This window comes from Condylura cristata, unplaced genomic scaffold, assembly GCF_000260355.1.
Source record: "Condylura cristata isolate star-nosed mole 26May11 unplaced genomic scaffold, ConCri1.0 scaffold00014, whole genome shotgun sequence".
NCBI classification, from domain to species: Eukaryota; Metazoa; Chordata; class Mammalia; order Eulipotyphla; family Talpidae; genus Condylura; species Condylura cristata.
Window position 1 is genome coordinate 31,694,765 of NW_004567115.1, and position 12,707 is coordinate 31,707,471.

The window sequence follows — 12,707 nt, forward strand, 5'->3', positions numbered from 1 at the left end:
CTGACAATTGCTTGCTAATGCTGAGACTTTAACCCCTACACCACCAGGGAGGCCCCGTTCATTCTTCTTGAATTGAAAATACTTTATTAATATAAACTAGAAATTATGTGTTCTGATATTCAATCAAAAACGCTAATGTATTGCTGTGTTTTAAAAATGGTTACTTTTGTATTTAATAATGTTTCATCAGATAGTGAAATTAATTATAAACTTTCCATGGTGAAAAAAGAATTCACCCAGAATACAAATTTTCATTGTATAAGCATTTTAACTTATAATTTGCATGATTTGGATATCAGAACCTCGTTTTGGATTAGACTTGTGAAAACTAAGTAATTGTCCAGGTTCTAGTAGAATTTTATTTTAACATTAATATTTCTAAATCTCTATGTAGTCAGTGTGAGATAATAGGAGGAATAAGAAGCCCAAATTCAGAAGATTTAGTTTCAAGTTCTCCCTCTGCCTCTGAGTTTGACCTTTGGCAGAAATCAAAGTATTCTAAGCTTCTTTTCCTTATTCCTACATTGTAATAATGTCTGCTGTATCTGGCTCACATATTTACTATGAAGGTCAAGTGAGGTAACATTTAAAAGAGCATTAAACAGTAAAGTGAGCTTTACTGTTTTATACAGAAATGATAACAATGTGAAAAATAATGCTCTATTTCCATCTTAAATGAGGTTCAACCTGTAGAGATCTCTTTACTCTAGCACAGCAGATTCAATACAAAGGAAGGTTCTGGCTGAAGAATGCTCTGTTTCTGAAAAAAGCTTACTTGGTTCAATGAATAGCTAGTTATGCTACAGGAGTAATTAAATAAAGAGTAAATACATATAAACTGAGTACAGTTCTTCAGTTCTAGGGCTAGAAAGCATCAGGTAATTTCTTACCAGATTGTCCTACGTTGTAGCTAAAGGAGATGAAATAGGGTTGTCACTAAGTTTTGTAGTGGTGGGCTCTCCCTGGTGGCGCTGTGTGTTAAAGCACAGCACTACGTAGCTAGTCTCAGTCACTTCAGCACGAGTTTGATCCCCTTTAATCCCCAGCCAAGGAGGTGACCCACATGGTGAGTCAGACCTCTCCTGTTTTGTCTGCTGCTCCCCACAGCAGTGTACTTTGTCAGTCTGCCTATTCTGCTCTCCATCCTGTTTCTGGTGAATTCTTTCACTGCCTTTGCTCCTCTGGCCTAAACCCCAGTTCTGTATGCATAAAATAAATAAACCTTAAAAAAAAAAAGTTTTGGGGCCCTCCCTGGTAGTACAGCAGGTTAAAGCACAGCACTAAGTAGCTAAAGCCACATCAGCATGAGTTCAGTCCCTGCCCTGGAGGTGATCTGGAGGTGATCCACATGGCGTGGCAGACCTCTCCTAACCTGCCCACTGCTCCCTTCGGCAGTTTATTTCATCAGTCAGCCTGTCCTGCTCCCCACTCTGTCTCTGGTGAATCCTCTCATCGCCTCTGTACCTCTGGCCTATATCCCAGCTCTGTATACACAAGTAAATAAAATCTTAAAAAAAAAATGTTTTGTAGTGGCAAACCAAGATGCATCTCTCAGGGTGGTTATGGAGTTGCAGTTTTTGAAACTGCCTGTGTAAAGTTTTGGGCCTCCCAGGTGGCAACAGAGGTTAATGTCTCTATTATCAAGTTATTGCCAGCCACTGAGGCATGAATTCAATCCCTAGACAGGGAGCTGACCCACATTGCGTGGCAGTCTTCTCCTGTTTGCCCATTGCTCTCCTCAGCGGTGTGTTTCAGTAGATCTGTCTGTTCTGCTTCCCAGCTCTGTCTCTGGTGAATCCTCTCACCACCACCCCAACTGGTCCCCTGTACCTCTGGCCTATACTTCAGTTTTTGTATATATAAGCAAATAAAAATAAATCTTTTTAAAAAAAATTCATAATTTTACTATTGACTTAGATTGTAATGTTAGGCAACATGATCTCTGTAAGCCCAATTCTTCATCTGTGAGTTGGTGCTGATAATAATCTATTATTATAGTAGTATAGTATATAGTACAAGACAGGTACATGTAAATTATCTATAAAATGTTTAACACATTAATGGCACTTATTCTGCAGGCAATAATGGTGCCTGTTATTTTTACTTTTATTTTTATTTTTAGCTGTCATATAATATCTTTAGAATATCATACACTCCTTCCTCTTGGTTTGTTCAAAATAATCACTAATAACCCAGCTGTCTTTTACTGAAACGACCCAAACAGTATTCTTCATATGCCCCATTGTGTACCTACAGGTATAAGGAAATTGCTTTTTATCTACAGAATTGAAAAGCAAGGCTATTCTTAACAGATTGAAAACATTAGAAAGTTTACTAAAGTTGGAAAATCTAATAAAAATGATCAACTCTTTGTTGTCCACATTGGTATAATTTAATAAAGAACTGAAATAACTTCAATATGTAAGATATGACTAATGAATATTAGGGGATAGGAAAAACATCTCCTGCCCCTAGCACTGTCCTTGAATGAAATGACATGGTAAACTTTTGCTTTTTTAAAGATTTATTTAGTTATGCATACAGAACTGGGTACAAGCCAGAGGTGCAGGGGTGATGAGAGGATTCACCAGAGACAGAGTGGGGAGCAGAACAGGTAGACTGACAAAGTACACTGCTGAGGGGAGCAGCGGGCGGGTCAGGAGGGGTCTGCCACGCCATGTGGTCACCTCTGGGACGGTGATTGAACTGGCATTGAAGCCGCTGCGGCTCGCTTGCAGTGCTGCGTCTTAACCCGGTGAGCCACCAGGCAGGGCCCAGACCTTTGCTTTTTATTCACCTCAACTGTACATTAAATGTGTGAACCTCTACCCCTCATCCCCCTTTTTTTTTTGTCAAGAACTACAACTGTATTTGGGACTGAGAATGTGTGTTTTAACAGAAACAGGACTGTTTTGTTTACCCTGTGCCTGGTGCAGTGCTTTGAAGATGATAGATACTGAAATGTTGATGTTTTAAAACATTCCTGATTGAGGGAAAGTTATATTTGGAATTATTTAGTTTCAATGAGGTAAGCTATCCCAAAATTAATTAATTAAAATTAACTAATTAATTCTTAATTTCAGATTTCCTTCTTTTCTGGGGAGCTGTATTTTTAATAACAACAACTTTAGTTGCCCTTCTGAAAAAAGAAAACAAGGAAGTGTCAGAAAAAGAAGAAACTCAAGGAATCACAGATACTTACAAGCTGCTTTTTGAAATTATAAAAATGCCAGCAGTTCTGACATTTTGCCTTCTCATTCTAACTGCAAAGGTAAGAGAAATACAAACCAAGTTTACTAGTCTGTTTTAATTGCCACAATCAAGGAATACTTCATTGTTTTTCACATCACAAGTCTCTCTCCACTATCATTAGATTTTAGAAGCAAAAAGCAACATTTTCTGTTTATTAAATGCTTTAAAAAGTGTGATAATAAAATATACCTTCAAAGTAAGTTAAATATCCTAGAATCTTGAAAGGAATTATCCCAGTGTTAAATACTTCTAATAAATGTGAACTTTTATTGGTATTAATGTTTGGTATAGAAATCCAAATGCTCTTTGCTGTCGTAAGAATACACAATGACAGTGGTAGTAAAATCACCTACTTAGAATATGATTTACAAAGATACAGAAATGTATGAATATCTACTTAAAATTAGTTGAGTTATTTAATCAAATACTGGAAGGAAATAGCCTTCAAGTGGAAATTTTGTTGACTTTAATTTTTTTCTGTATTATGGTTTACTAACTTTATAGTTCTAAAACTTTTTACAAACATGCTAGAAGGAAGGTTAGTATTTTGTTACAGTGAGTTATTAATAGTATTAGAATTAATATTCCTAAAATCTAAAATGTTACTAGGATTTTTCATATTATATGTTCAAACCTATCTTACATAATCATATCTGTCTTTTGACAACCCTTAAGGAAAATTTATAGCCTCATTGTTCTGAAATGCTGAGGAAATGCTGATAGGAAACGTTAAACTTTAAAGAAATTCAAATTTAAGGAACTCACTATTCAGCTTTAGGAAATACTGAAAGATTTAAGGTAGATAATGGCATATAATTGTTTAGAGCTAACCATTGGTAACATTTTTAGTATATTCTACCTCCTACAGATATGTGGGCTATAGGTATGTGTTCATATACAGATACTTGCATGTGTAAATATAATGAATAAGTTAACTGTAGTAACTTAATATATTTGTTTAAATGCAAACAAATTCTTTAAAGGTAGAAATACAATTGCATCATTAAATATACAAGTTTTGGCCCTTGCTGGTGGTGCTAGTCTAAGGCACAGCACTGCAAGCTGGCCATAGCTGCTGATCCCTGACCCAGAGGTAATCCACATGGTTCAGCAGACCTTTCCTGTCTTGCCAGCTCTCTCCTCAGCAGTGTACTCTTCAGTCTGCCTGTTTTGTTCCCCACTCCGTCTCTGGTAAATCTTTCTACCGCTCCTTCACCTCTGGCCTGTACCCCAGCTTTGTATGCACAAATAAATAAATCTTTAAAAGTAAATAAAAATACACACATTTTATGTTATTTTTGTCCTCTTATCCCACATGTATTTCTGTATCATTAAATAGTATTTGAAAGCATGCTTCTTAATAGCTATATAGTTGTCAGACATTTTCTTAATGTTCTCAATAGCTCTTTCCAATAGATTTTTTTACCCATAAATTCTTAGAACAACAATTACTAAATGCTTTTTCAAAAGATTATAATTCATATTGACTCCAGCAATGTATATGGAAGTACTTCAATGATAGGGTTTAAAATTCCATGTTTGGCCCTCCCTGGTGGCGCAGCGGGTTAAAGAACCGCACTGGGAAGCTGAAGCCACTTCTGCATGAGTTCGATTCCCACCTGCCCTGGAGATGACCACATGGCGTGGCAGACCTCTTCTGACCCGCCCGCTGCTCCCCTCAGCAGTGTACTTCGTTGATCTGCGTGTTCTGCTCCCACTCTGTCTCTGGTGAAGCCTCTCGCCGCCCCTGAGCCTCTGGGTTGTACCCCAGTTCTGTATGCACAAATAAATAAATCTTTAAAAAAAAAAATCCATGTTCCCCTTTTAAAATTAAACTTCCCCAAACTAATGCCCTTCTAACTTTTAACTTTGTGCACTGATTTAATCTGCTTTGAGCAGGGAAGCAGCTCTCCTTCCAAGGCTACCTGCCGGTTACTGTCAGGCTGCTTTTTAAACAAACCTTCCCCCTTCACGGGCAGCTCTTTCTGCGCACTTGTGTGTGCAAGTTTTCTTTACTCTTCTCTCCTTTTGTAATAAACCTACCCCTTTGGATATATATATATATATATATATATATACATACACATATATATTTAATATTGATTAAATATTTCTAATTGTATTGAAATAATATTGCATAATGTTATCTGAGTTTCAGGTGTTCATTGTTAAGAATCAATAAGTGCATATACTATAGTGATTGTCTAAATATCTTATTTCACTTCAGACTTTTACCCAATATTTTTAATGTCTTATTTCACTTCAGACTTTTACCCAATATTTTTTTAATGTCTTTTTTTCTGTTGCTTTAGAAAGTAATCTAACTATACTTTTTCCTCCCCTATATCTTAATCAACTTCTTAGATATAATAGTTTTTCAGAATTATTATCAAACCATTGCATAGCTTTTGGAAACACTGTTATGGTTAGTCAGAAATCATGAAAAATGTATATATGTGGCAGTGATGTTTTACTTTAACCAGATTTATTGGAGTCAATTGAGAGTCTTTAAACTTAAAACATGCAAGTCTGTAAATTTGAATTTGGACAATTTATTATAAGAGACTGATATTTTTGAAAGGGAAATTTAGTTGAAATTAGAGCTATCTACAGTTCCTAAGAATCTAAATTAACCATGTTTTCACTGACTTATTCCTGTACCACAGATAAAATGTGCCTTCTATAGTAACTTGATTGTTTTACCCATATTATAACATGATTGTTACTTGTAAACTTAGGTTCTTTGATGAACTTACATATGCTTAGAAGATAAGTAACATTTTTTTTTTCTTTTTTTACAGATTGGTTTTTCAGCAGCAGATGCAGTAACAGGACTGAAATTGGTAGAAGAGGGAGTACCCAAAGAACATTTAGCCTTATTGGCAGTTCCAATGGTTCCTTTGCAGATAATATTGCCTCTCATTATAAGCAAATATACTGCAGGTCCCCAGCCACTAAATGTATTTTACAAAGCCATGCCCTACAGGTAAAAACAAAATAAAATCTCCCTAAGTAAGAAAGGTTAAATGAGGGAACATTCACTAGTATCATTAATATCCATGTGTCAAGTGTATTTGGGAAATGGCTTGAGAAGCATCTTTCAACTTTAGTGTCATTTACATGTATTTATTTACTCTTTTTTTTTTTTAAGATTTATTTATTTATGCATACAGAACTGGGGTACAGGCCAGAGGTGCAGGGGCGATGAGAAGATTCACCGGAGACAGAGTGGGGAGCAGAACAGGCAGATCAACTAAGTACACTGCTGAGGGGGAGCAGCAGGCAAGACAGGAGAGATCTGCTGTGCCATGTGGGTCACCTCTGCAACCAGGGATCGAACTCATGCGGAAGTGGCTTTAGCTTCTTAGTGCTGCGCTTTAACCCGCTATACCACAAGGGAGGGCTATTTACCTCTTTTTAATCTAGAATGTTTTAGTGACAGGTTTCTTTCATATGATAGGCATACAGATTTAGTTGTTTTTTTTTTTAAAGATTTACTTATTTATGCATACAAGAACTGGGGTACAGGCCAGAGGTTTGGGGGTGAGAGGATTCACCAGAGACAGAGTGAGGAATAGAACAAGCTGATTGAGTGAAGTACACTGCTGAGGGGAGCAGCAGGCACGACAGGAGAGGTCTGCCTCACCATGTTGGTCACCTCCCTGGTGGGGAATTGAACTAGTGCTACAATGGCTGTGGACTGCGTCATAGTGCTGTGCTTTAACCTGTTGTGCAACCAGGGAGGCCTTAATTTTGTTTTTTAACCTAAAATGGAAGTCATATTCCTATTTCTTTTCTACAGATTGTTGCTTGGACTGGAATATGCGCTACTGGTTTGGTGGACTCCTAAAGTAGAACACCAAGGGGGATTCCCTATATATTACTATGTTACAGTGCTGTTGAGTTATGCATTGCATCAGGTAAGTTTACTATTATTTTCTTAGGAATTAAACTGTGTATATAAAATAAAGAATAAATTTGTCTACAATTTCCTTAAAATCATGATAGTAAATTTTAAGACTTACGCTGGACTTTGACATTGAAAAATTTATTTGAATGTGTACTTTAAATCTCATGGCTTTTGATTTAATAAGTTCTATTCATGAAGAGTTCTTTCTTCATTCACTGACTTTTTTGCTCTTCAACAAGTATTTGTTAAATTTCAAATTTATTTGTTAAGTCTTTCAATCCACTCATAAATTTGAGTTCATTTTTCCATTCTTGATTTCTTTCTGAAATTATTGAGAAATAATTCATTACAAGTTATGATTTAAAAATGCTTAAAATTGTGATTTTAGAAGCTGTGTATTAAACTGCTTTTAAAAATTATTGTTACATATGTTTATAATCCCTAAAACAAATGACCCCAATTTACCCAGGCCTCACTGCTATTGAAGAATGTGGGTTTTGTGTTCTGTAAGAAATGCACATAAATGGCATTTACAAACCACACAGAGTGCGGTTGGGACTCAACTGCAATTATTGCAAGTGTGTACTTTAGAGTCACTTTGGATTTTTCTATGGAATTGCATTTAAGTGCTTTGAAAGTTATATTTTCTGATTCTTTTACTTTGTTTTTAACTGAAACTTAATATGACGACCTAGTGGTCTGAACAGTTTTTTGCGTACAATTCCATAGTCGGTAATATCTGGTTAACATAACCCACAGTGTTGTAAAATTGTTGAGGCTAAAATTTCAAATATATTTTTTCTGCTTTGCTTATTGCTACTATTAGGCACTAATAGAAGTCAAAAAAAGTATATTAGCTTGTTAGTGTTTGACTGTGAGGAAAACTGTGATTAATAGTCAAAAAATAATTTGGTTTTTAATTTAATTTAGAGAATTTCCCAGAGTATAGTAATTAAAAATCAGACAACCAGATGTTTTGTGGAGAAAAAAGTTACAAGGCCAGATAAATTTGAGAACTAATATATGATTTAATTCCTCTTTATATAATATCTTAATCATTCCATCAGCAAATATTTAGTGGACACCTATTCCATGCCAGAAATCATTCTAAAGCACTAGGTATGAATAAAATCCCTGCCTGTAAGGAATTTATAGTGTTTAAACTCTGGAACTCCTCTATGAACATCCCCTAGAATCATATTCTAGAATGCTATTTTGGAAAAATGGTTTGTTTACATGTCCCTAAATGAAGGGTTAATTCTTGTCTCTTAAACACTTTTTTGCCTCTTGAGGATTTTTCTCTTTAGTTTCTTGCATAAACTTTGGAATCTTATTTTTCTTTTATAAGTGCAGAAGAAAGTTACATGAACATTATACACTTCCATATGTATACTTATGTTCTTTTGATTGTTGATATGTATAACATGTATATATGTGTAGTTAGGCACCAGATAGTTTATTTAAGTACCTTACAAATACGGCAACTGTGGGGCTTTGCTTATTGCTATATACATCCTGCAGTGTCTCCTCAGCTCTTATTTATCTATTGAATCTTCTTTTACTGTTATGGTAGAATTAATCTCTCCTATTTTTAGACCCAAGTTGCACAAGGTATCCACTTCTATACATAAACTACAGATACATAATCATTTATCCCCTATTTTCCCAGCCTGAAATAAATTCTTCAAGAGCATAAAGGGATTGTGCCTTACACATATTTGTATTGCTGTAATCTGGCTGAGAGCCTCACCTGTATAGTGGGCACTTAGCTGTTGATTTGAGTTTAATAAGAGTCATGAAAATTAATTTTCAGGCTTTTTATTTTGATATTCTTAACTTAGACAAAAGCCTTATAAAGTTTAAGTATAGTAAAGATGTTTTAATTTTTTCCCCTGTAGGTTACATTGTACAGCATGTATGTTTCTATAATGGCTTTCAATGCAAAGGTTAGTGATCCACTCATTGGAGGAACATATATGACCCTTCTAAATACTGTTTCCAATCTGGGAGGAAACTGGCCTTCTACAGTAGCTCTCTGGTTGGTAGATCCCCTCACAGTGAAAGAATGTGTAGGAGCATCAAACCAGAATTGTGGAACACCTGATGCTGTTGAGGTAAGTATATTGTAATTTTTAGTAACATTAGAATATTAATTTCTGGGCCTCCCTAATGACCTGGTGGTTAAGTCTCAGCACTATTATCTCTACTTCCTGAGTTCAATCCCTGGCCAGGGAGCTAACCCACATATAGCAAGCAGACCTCTCCTGTGTCCCCTGCAGCTCTCCTTAGCAGTATATTGCAGTACACTGCCTGTTCTGCTCCCCACTCTGTCTCTGGGGATTCCTCAAACCCCTTCCCTCCTTTCCCCCACCTCTGGCCTGTACCTCAGTTCTTGTATGCATAAATAAATAAATCTTTAAAAAGTAGGACCCTCCCTGGTAGCACAGTGGGTTAAAGCCCAGCACTATGAAGCAATCAGCAGCCACTGCTGCACGAATTCAATTTCTGACCACAGAGCTGACCCATATGGCCTGGCAGACCTCACCTGACCCACCCACTCACTGCTCCTCTTAGCCTGTTCTGTTCCCCACTACTGAAATACACTGCTGAGGGCAGCAGTAGGAGAGACAAGAGAGGTCTGCTGGCCATATTGATTAGCTCCCTGGCTGGGGATCAAACTCATATTTGCAGTGGCTGCAGTGGGGATAGGATCATAGTGTGGAGACTTAACCTCTTGGGCCACTAGGGAGGTCCCATAAGAACTGACTTCTTAAGAATCTTGGTGCAACTAATAAATAGAGTAGACATAGTCCAGCCCTGCTGGGCTGAATCTGAGCGGGCCCAAAAATTGTTTTTAATTCTGTTAATGGCTTTTAAAAGATGAATATATATTGCCATGTTTTGCATTTGAAGTGAAAGGAATGCTGAAATGTTTCAACAAAAATATTTTTGACTAATCCTTTAAATTACCAAGTAGAAACATGTAAATGGTGAATGCTTCCATTTTGAAATTGGGAATATTTAATCACAATTTTATTTTTACAGCTTTGCAAAAAACTTGGTGGCTCATGTGTTACAGCATTGGATGGTTATTACGTGGAGTCCATTATTTGTGTTTTTATTGGATTTGGTTGGTGGTTCTTTCTTGGTCCAAAATTTAAAAAGTTACAGGATGAAGGACCTACTTCATGGAAGTGTAAAAGGAGCAATTAATCCATTCACTACTGGACATTCTAGAAAGGTAACTATAGTTTTAATTCAGAGCTATGATAATCAATGCACATGAGCGAGCAAAAAAAATTATTTTAAACAAGGATATTATTATTATAAAATGCCAAATGGTTGAAAATGAAGGCCTTTCTGTATATTTGATCATATTTTTCCTTGTCTTGTTGATGTATTTAAAGTTTACTAAGGGTCAGGAAATTGGATCAAAAACAGCCTTCCTGATCTTGTTTTTTGATTTATATCTTTTTAATTTACTGACCAAAGCATGTTTTAAGCAGTAGTACAGTAGTCATGGATGGAAACCATGCAGTCAAGTATTGCTGCCAGTACCTATTATTGAGCGGTATTTACACTTTTGGTAAAATATATTAAATGGAATAGAACTTGATATCCAGACACTAAATATAGATAGCCTGACTTATCAACAGTAAAATACTATTTTGAATAGCAAATTGGTTAAATATGTGGAATTTGCTGAGGAGAGATTGTAAACTTCTGAACGGCCATGTTGATATTATTTTTTCTGATCTTAATCACATTGTACTGTGATTTAACTCTGTGTTAAAAATACTATTTTAATGTATTTCCTGCTTTTGTAAGCGTTAAAGATTTATAAGAAGATTATTCAAGCTATTTTTTTATAAAATGAAGTCTACGATTTTTAATTTATTCATTCCTCTACTACCCCACTGGGAAGAGAGTTTGATTCCTAAGTTAATTTATACCCTAACGCTTACATGTGGGTTTTTTTTTTTTTTTTTTTGGTCATTAGTGCTTCCTGGCACATACATAGCTCATGATAGCTCATGAGGGGATCAAATTTAGTGTTGTATGTATGTTCATGGCAAAGTGTTGAAAATAAAAATTAAACATTTTTCTTCAAGTAGTTTTTTTTTTTTTAAATACTGAGAAGAAAAAATCAGCAATATTCCTGATTAGGTACAACTTAAATAGGGAATATAATTCTAAAACTAATTCTTTAAGGAGAAAGACATTCTGTGCCTTTGACAAAATAAATCATGTGGCAGAAGAATGTTTCTTAATTACGCACTTTACTAGTGAGAAAAGATCTCACAATAAATTACTGTATACCGAGCCAGGTACTATATTTCTCCACTTACTAAAACATAACCTTCTGTTTGTAAACTGTAATTTTCAGTGGAGGGTTGATATCCCAGGAGAATTAAGCTTTTGAAAGTACTTTGATTTCCAACACATATACTCTCCCCCCTCAATAATAAGGTTCTTTGTGTATTTTGTGGCATGTATTACTCTGATTCTTTAGAAATTATATAAATACTTCAAGAGTTGGGAGGAAAGATTGAATCTGAATAATTTTGACTTTGTGGGACAATATATACTAACTCCTAATTTTATTAATTTTATAATATAGGTTGAATTTTAGAATGGGGTTTTATAAGTTATGGAGGATAAAATGGGTGGGAGAAAATGGCACTCAGCATCTGAAGAAAAGTAGAGACAGTAACCTCTAGAACTCATGCATTCCCATGGGGAAGTCTGTGTTGGGCATCAGTATCAGATCCTGAAGACTCGCCTGGAAAATCATCCTAGAGACAAGGAGCTACAGCAAACCATAGACTACAGTACTTTGTCAGATGGGCTGTCCATTATGTATTATAATCAAAATGTTTACTTGAATAAAGAAAAACCCACTTAACACTCATGTGAAATGTATTTTGATTTTTAATTTTTTGGCTGAAGATGCTCATATTGTCATAATTATCTTTTATATCTTTCCTGTTTATATTACTACAAATTATACATACTTTCAAGCATAGTTTTAAGTCTACAAATCTTCAATGACGAAGTTTTAAAACATATTTTAAGCCTATGTTGTTAATATTAACATTTTAATTATCAGGTGAAAACCATTCATTGTATTTGAAATGAACAATTATTTTGAATTACCGAAATTTATTATTTAGGTCCGTCTGTAATGCATGCCAAAAGTGGCTTGTTAAGAACTACGTACAACTGATGGCATCTTACAAATGAGCTACCTGAAACTGAGGATTTGTGTGTTGTAAATAAATAGTGCTATAAAATACTGTTCTGGATATAAAAATATTTTTTTACTGATTAACCCTAATAAACTACCTTTAAGTGTAAATATTAACTTCTCCATTGATTGTATTATATCTACTGTCAGTATCAGATGTGAGCGTACTTTTTATGTCATCATCTCTGTTTGCATATTGGTTGTAACATGTATACGTCTGATCTGAGTTGGAAAATTTTTATATGATTAGCTGAAGCTAAAACTTAGAAGTTCCCTCATTTGTAAATATTTTAATTT

At 35.2% G+C, this 12,707-nt stretch overlaps 1 protein-coding gene across 1 annotated transcript in view; it reads left to right on the forward strand.

Moving 5' to 3' along the window:
• SLC33A1 (solute carrier family 33 (acetyl-CoA transporter), member 1) overlaps window positions 1-12,068 on the forward strand; it is a 19,980-nt gene extending 7,912 nt beyond the window's left edge. Inside the window, exons 2-7 of the mRNA XM_004682325.2 lie at window positions 3,084-3,271; window positions 6,054-6,238; window positions 7,055-7,172; window positions 9,061-9,276; window positions 10,208-10,403; window positions 11,784-12,068. Coding sequence (XP_004682382.1) covers window positions 3,084-3,271; window positions 6,054-6,238; window positions 7,055-7,172; window positions 9,061-9,276; window positions 10,208-10,375 — 875 coding nt within the window. The 3' untranslated portion in view covers window positions 10,376-10,403; window positions 11,784-12,068. The remainder of the gene's footprint in view (window positions 1-3,083; window positions 3,272-6,053; window positions 6,239-7,054; window positions 7,173-9,060; window positions 9,277-10,207; window positions 10,404-11,783) is intronic.
• The last annotated feature ends 639 nt before the right edge of the window (window positions 12,069-12,707 follow it).